This window comes from Rhinatrema bivittatum, chromosome 9, assembly GCF_901001135.1.
Source record: "Rhinatrema bivittatum chromosome 9, aRhiBiv1.1, whole genome shotgun sequence".
Taxonomy (NCBI): Eukaryota; Metazoa; Chordata; class Amphibia; order Gymnophiona; family Rhinatrematidae; genus Rhinatrema; species Rhinatrema bivittatum.
In genome coordinates, this window is record NC_042623.1 from 235,494,830 (window position 1) to 235,507,570 (window position 12,741).

Below are 12,741 nucleotides of genomic sequence, written 5' to 3' on the forward strand. Positions count from 1 at the left end.
GTATAAGGGCTTGCAGGCTCCCCAGCCTAAGCCTGCAAGTCTAACATCTGGGGCACTCACTAGCATGTTAATTACTCCTGAAGTAAAAATGTTGTCAGCTTGAGATACAACTACATAATTCAATGTGCAGCATAGTAGATAACAAAGAGAGAAATTTCCCACACCCGTTTTACACTTCTTCCCCCCCCCCCCCCCACCCCATAATCTAACTCAAGTAAAGTGTCTCCTAACTCAAGTAAAGTGTCTCCTACGGTTAGGAGATTGCCGGGGTACGTTTATAATGCGATGTGACCCCTCCCTCCCGAACCAGCAACAAGAACGAGTAACAGCATAATAATAAAAATACAAAACCCAATAACTTTTTAGAATGGCTAGTCAGAGAAAACGAAAATTTTTTCAAACTTGAAGTGGATCCTATTCTCCTGAATTTCCCCGCAGCAGGGTTTTCTGATTTTAGTGAATTTTAGGCCTTCCGCATTCAGTTAGGTAGATGGCGGTGTTATTTTGGAAATGAAAAGGCTCATGCGGGTGAACCACCCCCGTCTCGCCACCACCTGAATTAAGTGATAAGATGGCAGTAGAGTACCGACGACGGTAACAGAAGGTTTCAGTCTGCTTAGGGATAGGCAAAAGAGCTCAGCTCCAAACAATGATGTAAGGAGGAAAACTGGAGCGGTCCAAAATTCAGGAACTGTAGTGCGCTATTTGAGAGATTTATAGACTTCCTCTTGTATTAAAATAAAGGGTATGTTTATCCCATGGACTGCGGGAAGGCTCTCGTCAGCCCACTGTGTATTAATGTCTCTAAGTCGTACAAAGTCTGCCGTCTAGCCACACAGCTCGAAGCGCACATTAACGAACACAAAACGTGGGCAGCCTAAGTATCAATGGTGGATGTTCAGGCCTTGTTACCAGCAATGGTAAAAAGGGAACCAGAATATGAACTCAGTCTTTGGTCAGTTCTGATGCAAACAATTTGGCGGATTCCACTTCAGTGAACTGGGTTCCTTCCCTTCATATCTGATTTTCAAGACTGCGGGATAAGCCAACTGAAAGCGTATGTTGCTTTTATATAGTTCAGTGCATAGCGGGCTGAACAACTTTCTCTTCTGCACTAGTTGAGTGGAAAAGTCCTGGAAAATGCGTATCTCCGAATTTTGGTAGGATATCTTCTGTTTTTGCCGGTAGTGTTGCTTATGTGCCCAGCTCATAATTTTAGCAATTACTACACGGGGTCGGCGATCTCCATCTATTTTTCTCCCTAAACTGTGCGCTCGTTCAATATGCAAGGGTTCAGGCAAGTCATGCAAGTCCAGCGTGTCTCGAAGCCATGTTTCTAAAAATCTTTCTAAGTTCTGCTCTCCCGCATTCTCTGGAAAACCTGTGAGGCGAATATTGTTCCTTCTCGCCCTCTTCTCTAAATCATCAATCTTTTCTGATTGGGCCTCTGTTAATTTTTCCAAACTAGAAATTTTGTTAGTTAGCATAGCTCGTTCGTCTTCTAGTGCGGAAACGCGGTTTTCCACGAGGTCCAGCCTCGGGTGTAGCTCAGTGAGCGCTTCTTTAACTTCTTGAAATTGAGCTGATAACTTAGTGAATCTAGTGTCCAGCGCTAACACCACCGCATTAGTAACACTCACGGTTAGATCTTCTTTAGTGCTGGGAACTGGAGTTGAGGCCGGCGAAGCCGTAAGGCTGACAGGGTCCGCCATTTTGGGGCCAACACCGGTTGTTTTCTCCTTGTCTCGTTTTGCTCCCTTGACGGGCATTGTGTTCGCCAATTTCAGCATGAAATTGTCTATGGACATGGAAGATGAGGTTTCCGAAATTTTGAGAGGTTTTTAGCTTCTGGGCACGAGCGATTGTTGCCAATTCGGGAGAGCGGGACACAGAGCTTAAGCAGAAACGTCCGCTCAGCTGCACCGCATCACGTGATCCCCCTCTGTTTGCTTTTTTGACTGCCACAGCACACTGAACCGACGATTTCAATGTGTTATCCACTATGACACCTAGATCACTTTCTTGGGTAATAGCACCTAATATGGAACCTAACATTGTGTAACTATAGCATGGGTTATTTTTCCCTATGCATCACCTTGCACTTGTCCACATTAAATTTCATCTGCCATTTTGATGCCCAATTTTCCAGCCTCACAAGGTCTTCCTGCAATTTATTACAATCTGCTTGTGATTTAACTACTCTGAACAATTTTGTATCATCTGCAAATTTGATTACCTCACTTGTCATATTTCTTTCCAGATCATTTATAAATATATTGAAAAGTAAGGGTCCCAATACAGATCCCTGAGGCACTCCACTGCCCACACCCTTCCACTGAGAAAATTGTCCATTTAATCCTACTCTCTGTTTCCTGTCTTTTAGCCAGTTTGTAATCCACGAAAGGACATCACCACCTATCCCACGACTTTATTTTTCCTAGAAGCCTCTCACGAGGAACTTTGTCAAATGTCTTCTGAAAATCCAAATACACTACATCTACAGGTTCACCTTTATCCACATGTTTATTAACTCCTTCAAAAAAGTGAAGCAGATTTGTGAGGCAAGACTTGCCTTGGGTAAAGCCATGCTGACTTTGTTCCATTAAACCATGTCTTTCTATATGTTCTGTGATTTTGATGTTTCGAATACTTTCCACTATTTTTCCTGGCACTGAAGTCAGGCTAACCGCTCTGTAGTTTCCCGGATCGCCCCTGGAGCCCTTTTTAAATATGGGGGTTACATTAGCTATCCTCCAGTCTTTAGGTACAATGGATGATTTTAATGACAGGTTACAAATTTTTATTAATAGGTCTGAAATTTCATTTTTTAGATCCTTCAGAACTCTGGAGTGTTTACCATCCGGTCCAGGTGATTTACTACTCTTAAGTTTGTCAATCAGGTCTACCACATCTTCTAGGTTCACCGTGATTTGGTTCAGTCCATCTCAATCATTACCCATGAAAACCTTCTCCAGTACAGGTACCTCTCCAACATCCTCTTCAGTAAACACCGAAGAAAAGAAATCATTTAATCTTTCAACGATGGCCTTATCTTCTCTAAGTGCCCCTTTAACCCCTCGATCATCTAACAGTTCAACTGACTTCCTCACAGACTTTCTGCTTCGGATATATTTAAAAACGTTTTTACTGTGAGTTTTTGCCTCTCAGGCCAACTTCTTTTCAAATTCTCTCTTAGCCTGTCTTATCAATGTCTTACATTTAACTTGCCAATGTTTATACATTATCCTATTTTCTTCTGTTGGATCCTTCTTCCAATTTTTGAATGAAGATCTTTTGGCTAAAATAGCTTCTTTCACCTCCCCTTTTAACCATGCCGGTAATCGTTTTGCCTTCTTTCCACCTTTCTTAATGTGTAGAATACATCTGGATTGTGCTTCTAGGATGGTATTTTTAAGAATGACCACGCCTCTTGCACACTTTTTACTTTTGTAGCTGCTCCTTTCAGTTTTTTTCTATTTTTCTCATTTTATCAAAGTTTTCCTTTTGAAAGTTTAGCACGAGAGTCTTGGGTTTGCTTACTGTCCCCCTTCCAGTCATTAAATCAAATTTGATCATATTATGATCACTATTGCCAAGCGGCCCCACCACCGATACCTCTCTCACCAAATCCAGTTCTCCACTGAGAATTAGATCTAAAATTGCTCCCTCTCTCGTCAGTTCCTGAACCAATTGCTTCATAAAGCTATCATTTATTCCATCCAGGAACTTTATCCCTCTAGCTTGTCCCGATGATACATTTACCCCGTCAATATTGGGGTAATTGAAGTCTCCCATTATTACCGCACTACCAATTTGGTTAGCTTCCCTAATTTCTCTTAGCATTTCACTGTCACTCTCACCATCTTGACCAGGTGGAAGGTAGTATACTCCTATCACTATAGTCTTCCCTGACACACAAGGGATTTCTACCCATAAAGATTCAATTGTGCATTTAGTCTCGTACAGGATGTTTATCCTGTTGGACTCTATGCCATGCTGGACATAAAGCACCACACTGCCTCCTGGGTGCTCCTCTCTGTCATTGCGATATAGTTTGTACCCCCGGTATAGCACTGTCCCATTGGTTGACCTCCTTCCACCATGTCTCTGAGATGCCAATTAAGTCTATGTCATCATTCACTGTTAAACAAAGCGACTGGGCAGAATTACTTCCCTGGGCTGAGTTTGCCCTGAACTCTCATCCCGCGTCTGCCACTGGATCCACTCCATTTCAAATTGTATGGTTACCAGCCGTTACTTCCATTACCTCTGCCTCTCTCTGTAGCTTCTCCAATGGCCCAAATTACCGCAGTGGAGTTGCAACATCTGTGGAGACAAACAAAGACTTACTGCTCAAAGCCGGTCAGAGAGCCAAGAAAACCTATGACGCTCATCACAGAGAGGCGCCTCAATTTCAGCCCGGAGATAAAGTATGGCTAAGTATGAGATTCCTTCACCTCAAACTACCCTCTGCGCATTTTGCACCACGTTATGTCGGACCCTTCTCCATTCTCAGACATTTGGGACCATTGACATATAGTTTGAGATTACCACCGTCCATGAAGATTCATAATGCCTTCCATGTGGCACTCTTGAAGCTGCTAATCCTTTCCGAGTTCTCATCTAAAACCTGTGTACCTCTGTACCTCTGGATACTGAAGAGGATATCACTTATACTGTAGATGACATCCTGGATGTGCGCAAAAGAGGTAAACATTGGGATATCTAATCTCATGGGAAGGATATGGACCGGAGGAGAACTCCTGGAAGCCCGCTGAAAACATACTTGACAAAGACATGATTCGATGTTTCCATCAGACGCATCCTAGGAAACTGAAACTCCCTGGGAGGGGCCCTAAGATGGGGGGTACTGTTGCACCTGTCGGTCGCAGATGGCTGTGCCCTCTTTTGCTCACCTCTCTTCTGCCTGATTCTGCTCCATGGGGTAAGATGGCTGCCTCTGCTTCAGCACGCTGACCTCTCTGGCGTCCCCGGACTGGCATGGGTGATTGCGTTCGCCATTTTCCTCCTGGGATCACCTAGAGCACGCGCGTGCACACTGGCCCTCATTTTACGTGTGACATGGCGGGAACGTCAGGGACATCACTACCTACGGATATTTAAACTCCTTTCATGAACCCTTCTACGAGTTAGCAAGGATTCCCTTCCTGCTGAATTTGCCTCGTCACAGACGCTTGTTGCGCTGTATTCCTGCTTCGGACGACTTAGGTACCCACTCCTCTGGGGCCTTGCCTCGCTTCGTACCTACCCTTCGGAGTTGACTTGCTTCCAGCTAGGATGCTTGGAGTTACCCACTCCTCAGGGGCCTTGTCTCATCCCGGATCTCCATTCCACAAAGGTTCCTCTCTACTATTGCCTTCAGCTCAGAGTGAGTACTCCTGCTCTCCAGCCTGTCTCTGTTCTCTCTCACCATCTACAGTTGGATTCATGGCGTACCCCGCTCTGCGGACCATTACCAGATCCAGCTCTCTCTGGCCTACGATCTGTGAGGGATTCACGGCGTACCTCACTCTGCAAACACTACCGGATCCAGCTCTCTCTGGCCTACCATCTATGAGGGATTCACGGATATCCCACTCTGCGGACCACTACCAGATCCTTCCTAAGCCTGGTGAGAAACCACCTCCGCGCTGCCTACACTACAGAGTACAGACGGACTACATCATCTGGGACCCTTCTCCTCCGTGCTGAGGCCCTTCACCCGCTCCTCGGGTTCCATTCATCACTTGCAGCATAATAAAGACTTTCTATTTACTCTGTGTCTATCTACTCAGAGCCAGCCTCTCACAACAAGTCCACACAGGGCTCTGCCCTGTGGGAGGAGCCATTTCTTATTGCGACCAAGGGCCCACAATTCCCACCAAATTATAACAGCTGGCAGGGTTAACCCCAGAGTGCCAAGCAGCCAGTTTTCCACAAAATCATACAGCTCCTTCTCAGTCACTGATTCTGGCAACCCCACAATTTTAATGTTATTCCTCCGATTATGATTTTCTTGATCTTCTAGCTTGTCCACCAGGAAAGCCTGCTGATCCCTTAATTCTAACACTTGCCTGCTGGTAGTAGCTAGCTGGTCTTCTTGCTCAGACATGAGGAGCTCCACATAATCCAGCTGCTTTGCATGTCCCTCCATGGATGTTTTTACATCTTCCATTGCTGTCTGCAATTTAAGGAGCCTGCCATCAAGAGCCAAGGAGATCCTTTTAGAAATTTGTTGCAGCACCTCCGCTGAGATGGAAGCGAGCTGGCCCGCGTTGTCCGACCCGGTCGCCATATTGGATGCCCGGGTGCATCGTGGTTTGGTAGGCCTGGCACTTCTCTGGCGCATAGCACCGCTCCTGAGCCTAAACAATGGCCCAAAACGTGGAGTTCCAGGCACCCACGCCAAAAGCTATCAGGAACTATAAAAATATCCCAAAATCGCCCCGAGTAAGAGGAGGATTAATGCCGATGAAACGGAGGGGGGGGGGGGGCTGCAGAGCAGCAGAGTCAAGCTCCCAGTCCCGATGATGTCATCCCGGAAGTCCGACAGTTGCTTGTTTTTAACTGTTAATATTATTACACTTAACCTAAGAATTGGGGGTAACCCGCACAGAGTGGCAGTTAGTTACTATTCTTGAAACATGGGGGTAACGTGCATGAGGTGGCAGTTACCACCATAATAATCTTGTTGGGCAGGTTGGATAGACCAGATGGTCTTTTTCTGTCATCATTACTATGTTACTGTGTTACTTGGAACTTAACATAGCTGACTGGAAATCTTTCTCTGTTATCCAACAAGGCAAGATCCTTGCCAGGAGGAATATTAAAATGAGCTTTAGATCTTTTTGTCATCTTTAAAGCTGATTCCACCACCAATGACTATTTGGGGAAATCTGACTTTTTGATTGCTTGGACAAGACTGAATCTTATATTTGAAACCTAGTTTTCTTGAGACTGGTAGCATTGATAAAGGTGACTGTCCTATTCTGGTCTGGAATTCCTGTAGTATCCTATGTATTGGTACTGCTACAACCTGCTTTAGAGATTCAATACATTTTAGTAAGTTAAATATATCTTCTCTGGGTACATGGGAAAAGGAATCTCCTTTGCCATCTTTTGACCTAAGGAAGGTTATGTCATATCCTCAGAAGGGGATGTATTCATTGGAGAATGAGGAGATAGATCTGATGGTAGTCTAGTAGGGTCTTCATTATCAGATTGAAATAATGAAGACTTATAAAAAGGATTCAGACCCTTCTGGTGAATTAGACAGTACTATGGGAGTTTCCTCCAATGTTGTTCTCTCCCTAGAGGAGCATGAGTCATGGGACTTAGTTTGTGCCATGTCTTTTCTGAACTGATAGGAAAGTATAGTGGATTGACTTTCTGACTTAGACGTCATTGATTCTAAGATGGTAGACATCTGTTCTATTGGTAAAGGTGGTGGTATATCAGTAAAATAATTAGTTTTACAAATTCTATCTATATCTTTTTCACTATGGGATGGTTTTCAGCTACAGGAAACACCATAGAAGAAATATCTGATGCCAAATCAAAATGGCAATAATAATGGAGAGCTTATGTCCTATTTTGATCTCTTCCATATTGAGAATACAGCCTCAGTGCCAATAGTTTGCACTAAAGATGGCACCATGCCTTTGTTTGTGGATGGTGGCAATAATTTTTCTGCGCCTATGAGGGTTTCCGTAGACAGAAATTGTCTCTGCACTGATGTGCTGTCTGTCTACATGACGTGTATCTTCTTCGGTACTGAAGCACTCCATTTAGCACCATCATTCTTAGAGGATGCCTACAATGAAATTTGGCAGAGTCATGGTGCTGATCAAGAAAACAATGCGCCTTTCTTGCTTTAGGTGATGGCTTCAGTGCCAAAGCATGTTTCACCTTAACTGCTGAAGTGGAAGCTTGATGAGACCCTAGAAAGTAGGGATGTGAATCGTTTTTTGACGATTTAAAATATCGTCCGATATATTTTAAATCGTCCAAAATCGTTAGGGCCACGATACAATAACAATTCCCCCGATTTATCGTCAAAAAATCATAAATCGGGGGAGGGGAAGGGGGAGGGCGCGAAAACCGGCACACTAAAACACCCTAAAACCCACCCCCAACCCTTTAAATTAAATCCCCCACCCTCCAGACCCCCCCCCAATGCCTTAAATTACCTGGGGGTCCAGCGGGGGTCCGGAATGGCCTCCTGAAATCGAATCGTGTTGTCTTCAGCCGGCGCCATTTTGTGCCGCCATTTTGCAAAATGGTGGCGCAAAATGGCGCTGGCCATAGACCAACACGATTCGACTGCAGGAGGTCGTTCCGGACCCCCGCTGGACTTTTGGCAAGTCTTGTGGGGGTCAGGAGGCCCTCCCAAGCTGGCCAAAAGTCCCTGGGGGTCCAGCGGGGGTCCGGGAGCGATCTCCTGCCGCGAATCGTTTTTCCGTACGGAAAATGGCGCTGGCCATACGCGTATGGCCGGCGTTTGGCCGAATCATTTTTCCGTACGGAAAAACGATTTGCGGCAGGAGATTGCTCTCAGACCCCCGCTGGACCCCCAGGGACTTTTGGCCAGCTTGGGGGGGCCTCCTGACCCCCACAAGACTTGCCAAAAGTCCAGCGGGGGTCCGGAACGACCTCCTGCAGTCGAATCGTGTTGGTCTATGGCCGGCGCCATTTTGCGCCGCCATTTTGCAAAATGGCGGCACAAAATGGCGCCGGCTGAAGACAACACGATTCGATTTCAGGAGGCCGTTCCGGACCCCCGCTGGACCCCCAGGTAATTTAAGGCATTTGGGGGGGTTCGGGAGGGTGGGGGATTTAATTTAAAGGGTCGGGGTGGGTTTTAGGGTGTTTTAGTGTGCCGGCTCACGATTTTAACGATTTTCACGATACTTTAAACACCCAAACGGCAACAATACGATTCCCTCCCCCTCCCAGCCGAAATCGATCGTTAAGACGATCGAGAACACAATTCACATCTCTACTAGAAAGTATCTCAATGTATGGGTTCTTTATCTTCTAGCCCCTGGGGAGCACAGGCTGCACAGGAACATTGTTGAATGGCCCCCAAATACCGTACACGCTGGTCATGCTGGTCTGATGATGAGCAACAGGAAAGCTTCTTGAATACTGGTCTTCTGTCAGCTATTTTGAAGAAAACTGGGCTGAGGATCATTGTCATAGAGGATAGAAAAATGGGGGATACAAATAAATGCCTACTTGCTCTTTCCATGCTATATCTCTATGATACAGTGATGCCCACTGCTATTTGTAGCAGTATCAAAAAGCTTATTACACCCACAATTGACATTTATACCTAACACTAGATATGTTAATGCCTCATCATGGCAAAATCTCAAGTCAAATATTTTCTTTTGTACCTGGGTTCACGAGATGAGTTTGCAATTGTTTTTCTTTCAGGTGACCTGCTTTGCCCTGACTGCACTGTCCCAGTGGACACTGACAGCCAAGACCTTGAAGAGCCTATGAGATATGCAATTGAAAAGTTTAACTCGGAATTCAAGCACAACTACTATTACAATCTTGAATATCTACAAAAAGCCAAAACACAGGTTCATATCTCATTTTATATTCATGTTTTAATTAATGCAGTTTACAATAATTTTTCCCTTTCTTTTAGGAATATATTTATTACCGATGCACCTGATACTTTTGAACTCCACACCACATGATTAAAAAGCATCTGGGGCCAGACTGGTGGCTCTGTGAGGAGCACTGTATGCTGCCATGTAGAGGAACTGAGTTTGGTCTCGTACCGAGTCTTCCACTCCCTGGGCTCACTGAGGTCCATGATACTGCAGAGGCAGCGTTCACGGGTTCCCAGAGAGGGTAGGAGTTTCAGCTGATGAACAGCAGCAGCAACAATTCATGACTGGGGTTGCAGGGGATAGGAGCTCTGATTCACGTTCCCAGTTGTAAGACTATCATGATAATGGCTTGACTGGAGTTAGTGGGACAGAATATGAACAGAGGAGAAAGCTCTGGGAAGTTGCAAATAAAGCTTCAGGGTGCCAAACAGAGGCCAATTCTGATTGAACTAAAGGTAATTGCTGAATCAAAACTAGGAATAAAATATCCAAAGTATTATATGGTTAACCAGTAAAGTTTAATGCTTGTTGTGTGCCTAGCTCTAGTATTTTATAAGCCTCTTTATGCAGGACTTTTGCAATATACAAGAATGAGTGAGCCCAAAGCCATCATTTTACAAGAGAGATAGGAGGCTGTGTATAGGGACTTCAGTCATTAGAAAGCTCGATTCAGAGTTTTCCAGAGAATTAAATCTTGATATAAGCCATATCACTCATGGTTCACATCAGCCCTTTGGTGAATATTTCAAAAGGCAAAAAAAAAAAATCCATTTGTTCTCAAAAGTAGCAAGGGACAGAAATACTAAATGGATTCTCTCACAAAGAGGTCTATTTCAAGCTGATTTACACAAGTATAAAGTGTTTTATTCATGTAAATCAGCCATCTGAAAATTGGACTCCCTCATTGCGGCTAAAAGTCCGTGCATTGGGGTAATGATAACCCTGGAGCGCCTCTATTGATGCCCCTTTGCATCAATAGAGATGTCTGTATACACGGACCACAAAATGTATGCATGCTGCTGTTGCGGTCCTGGCCGCGAGCACCGCGGCTAGGTCCTTACTTCCTTGTTCCCAGACCTGCTCCCACCTCCGGAGCCCTGTCTTGCGGCCTGTTTGGCGGCGTCCCCGCTGCGGCTGCGCCGCCGCGAAGGTGCCTGAGGACGCCCTGCTCCTAGGTGCGCACGCGCGCCACTTGGGTGCCTTTCTAGCCCGTTTCCCGCCAGTGGTGACTCCGCCCAGTTCCTGACGTCAGACGCCGCGGCCTTGATAAGCCGGCCGCGGCCATCCAGTCCTCGCCTTGCAACGGGTTAGCTTCCCGGTTTCCTGTTGCGCTGTGCCCCGGAGTGACTCGCTTCGTTTCGTCGCTCCGTTCCTGCTACAGTACCTGCTTGGTTCCTGTCTGCTTGCTACGGTACCTGCTTGGTTCTAGTAACCGAGTCTTGCTACAGTTCCTGCCTGTTTCCAGTACCCGAGTCTTGCTACAGCTCCAGCCTGGTTCCAGTACCTGAGTCTCGCTACAGTTCCTGCCTGGTTCCAGAACCCGAACCCAGTTACAGTATTGTTACTGTCCTAGTCTGGTTCCAGTTACCTGTCCTGATCCACAACCCGCCTAAGTCCCAGCGGCCGGGCCCCTACAGGCTCCCCCGGGGGGGCTTTGGCTTCCAAGGGTGAAGCCACCTAAGTCCCAGTGGTTGGGCTCCTACGGGCTCCTCCCGGGAGAGTGCCAGCTTCCAGGGTGAAGAGCATCTACATCCTGCCTGAACATCTGCCTCCCAGCCTGCTATTCATTAGAGACATTGACCATCTATTCCCAGCCTCCAGCAGGTCGGCCCAAGGGTCCACTAAACTGAGACTCCCACAACAGATTGCAAGGCCATGGATTCGGCAGATGCACCCGCTCCCTCAGATCTGCCCGGTATGGCCCAGCAGATGCTACAGCACCAGAGCTGCATTGATACTTTGGCAGCCACGGTGGATTGGCTATCCTCGCGCCTGGAGTCCTTGCCTCCCGCTGGCAGGGCCCCCGAGGATCACGGCTCTTCGGTGACTCAGTTACCGGCACCCTCCCACTACGCGGCTTCCTGAACCAATGTTTTGTACGGTTCTCCTTGTTGCCTCAGCAGTTTCCCTCGGATGTGGTGAAAGTGGCATATATCCTGTCCTTGCTCGATGGGAAAGCCTTGATATGGGCTTCTCCCCTTTGGGAAAACACTGATTCTTCGCTAACGGATTTACAACTATTCATCACGAACTTTCGCCAGGACTTTGATGAGCCCGCCCGAGTAGCCACGGCTATGTCTGATCTGCTGCAACTTCGTCAGGGGGCTCGCTCCTTGGCAGATTACACAATGGAGTTTCGGACTTTAGCCCAGGAAGTAGGTTGGCAAGAAATTTTAGAACAGTATTACAGGCCCTGATATTTACAGGACTAGACTACTGCAACGCAATGTTACTGGGCTTGCCAAAAAGTACTTTACGACCTTTGCAGATTTTACAAAATACCGCCGCACGTATATTAACGAATACAAGAAAGAGGGACCATATCACTCCAATTTTGAAAGAATTACATTGGCTCCCGATTGAACAGAGGGTAATCTTTAAAACTTTATGTATTATCCACAAGATTCTGTATGGAGAAGGGACAGACTGGCTGATCGCAGCAATAAGATTACACATCCCACAACGTAATTTGAGATCATCAAACAAAGGTCTCCTCTTGATTCCGAATATTAAATCTGACCACTTATGCGAAGTCAGGGAGCGAGCGCTATCAATCGCGGGCCCCAAATACTGGAATGAAATGCCCACTAACCTGAGACTACAGCAAGACAAGAAGAAATTTAAGAAAGATCTGAAAACATGGTTATTCCAGCGACCATTTGATGTGGAATAAATAGCAGGGTTCCCACGAAAGCAAGTAGAATCTCTTGAAGGGCAGCACCTCTATTTTATTTTATTCTACTTTTAATTCTACTTTTAATCATCTTAACCATATCTGTAAGTTATAATTTTATACTCTCAGGTTTTATAATTCATATTTAGATGGCATTTTAGAAGTTTTAATTAATAATTTACTGTCTTTTAGCGAATTTTATATTTATGAGAAATTGTAATC

General features: G+C 45.8%; 1 protein-coding gene across 1 annotated transcript in view; it reads left to right on the forward strand.

Annotated features, from left to right (window-relative positions):
* Window positions 1-12,741, forward strand: part of KNG1 (kininogen 1) — a 110,821-nt gene that overhangs the window by 57,974 nt on the left and 40,106 nt on the right. The window contains exon 7 of the mRNA XM_029617365.1: window positions 9,439-9,590. Coding sequence (XP_029473225.1) covers window positions 9,439-9,590 — 152 coding nt within the window. The remainder of the gene's footprint in view (window positions 1-9,438; window positions 9,591-12,741) is intronic.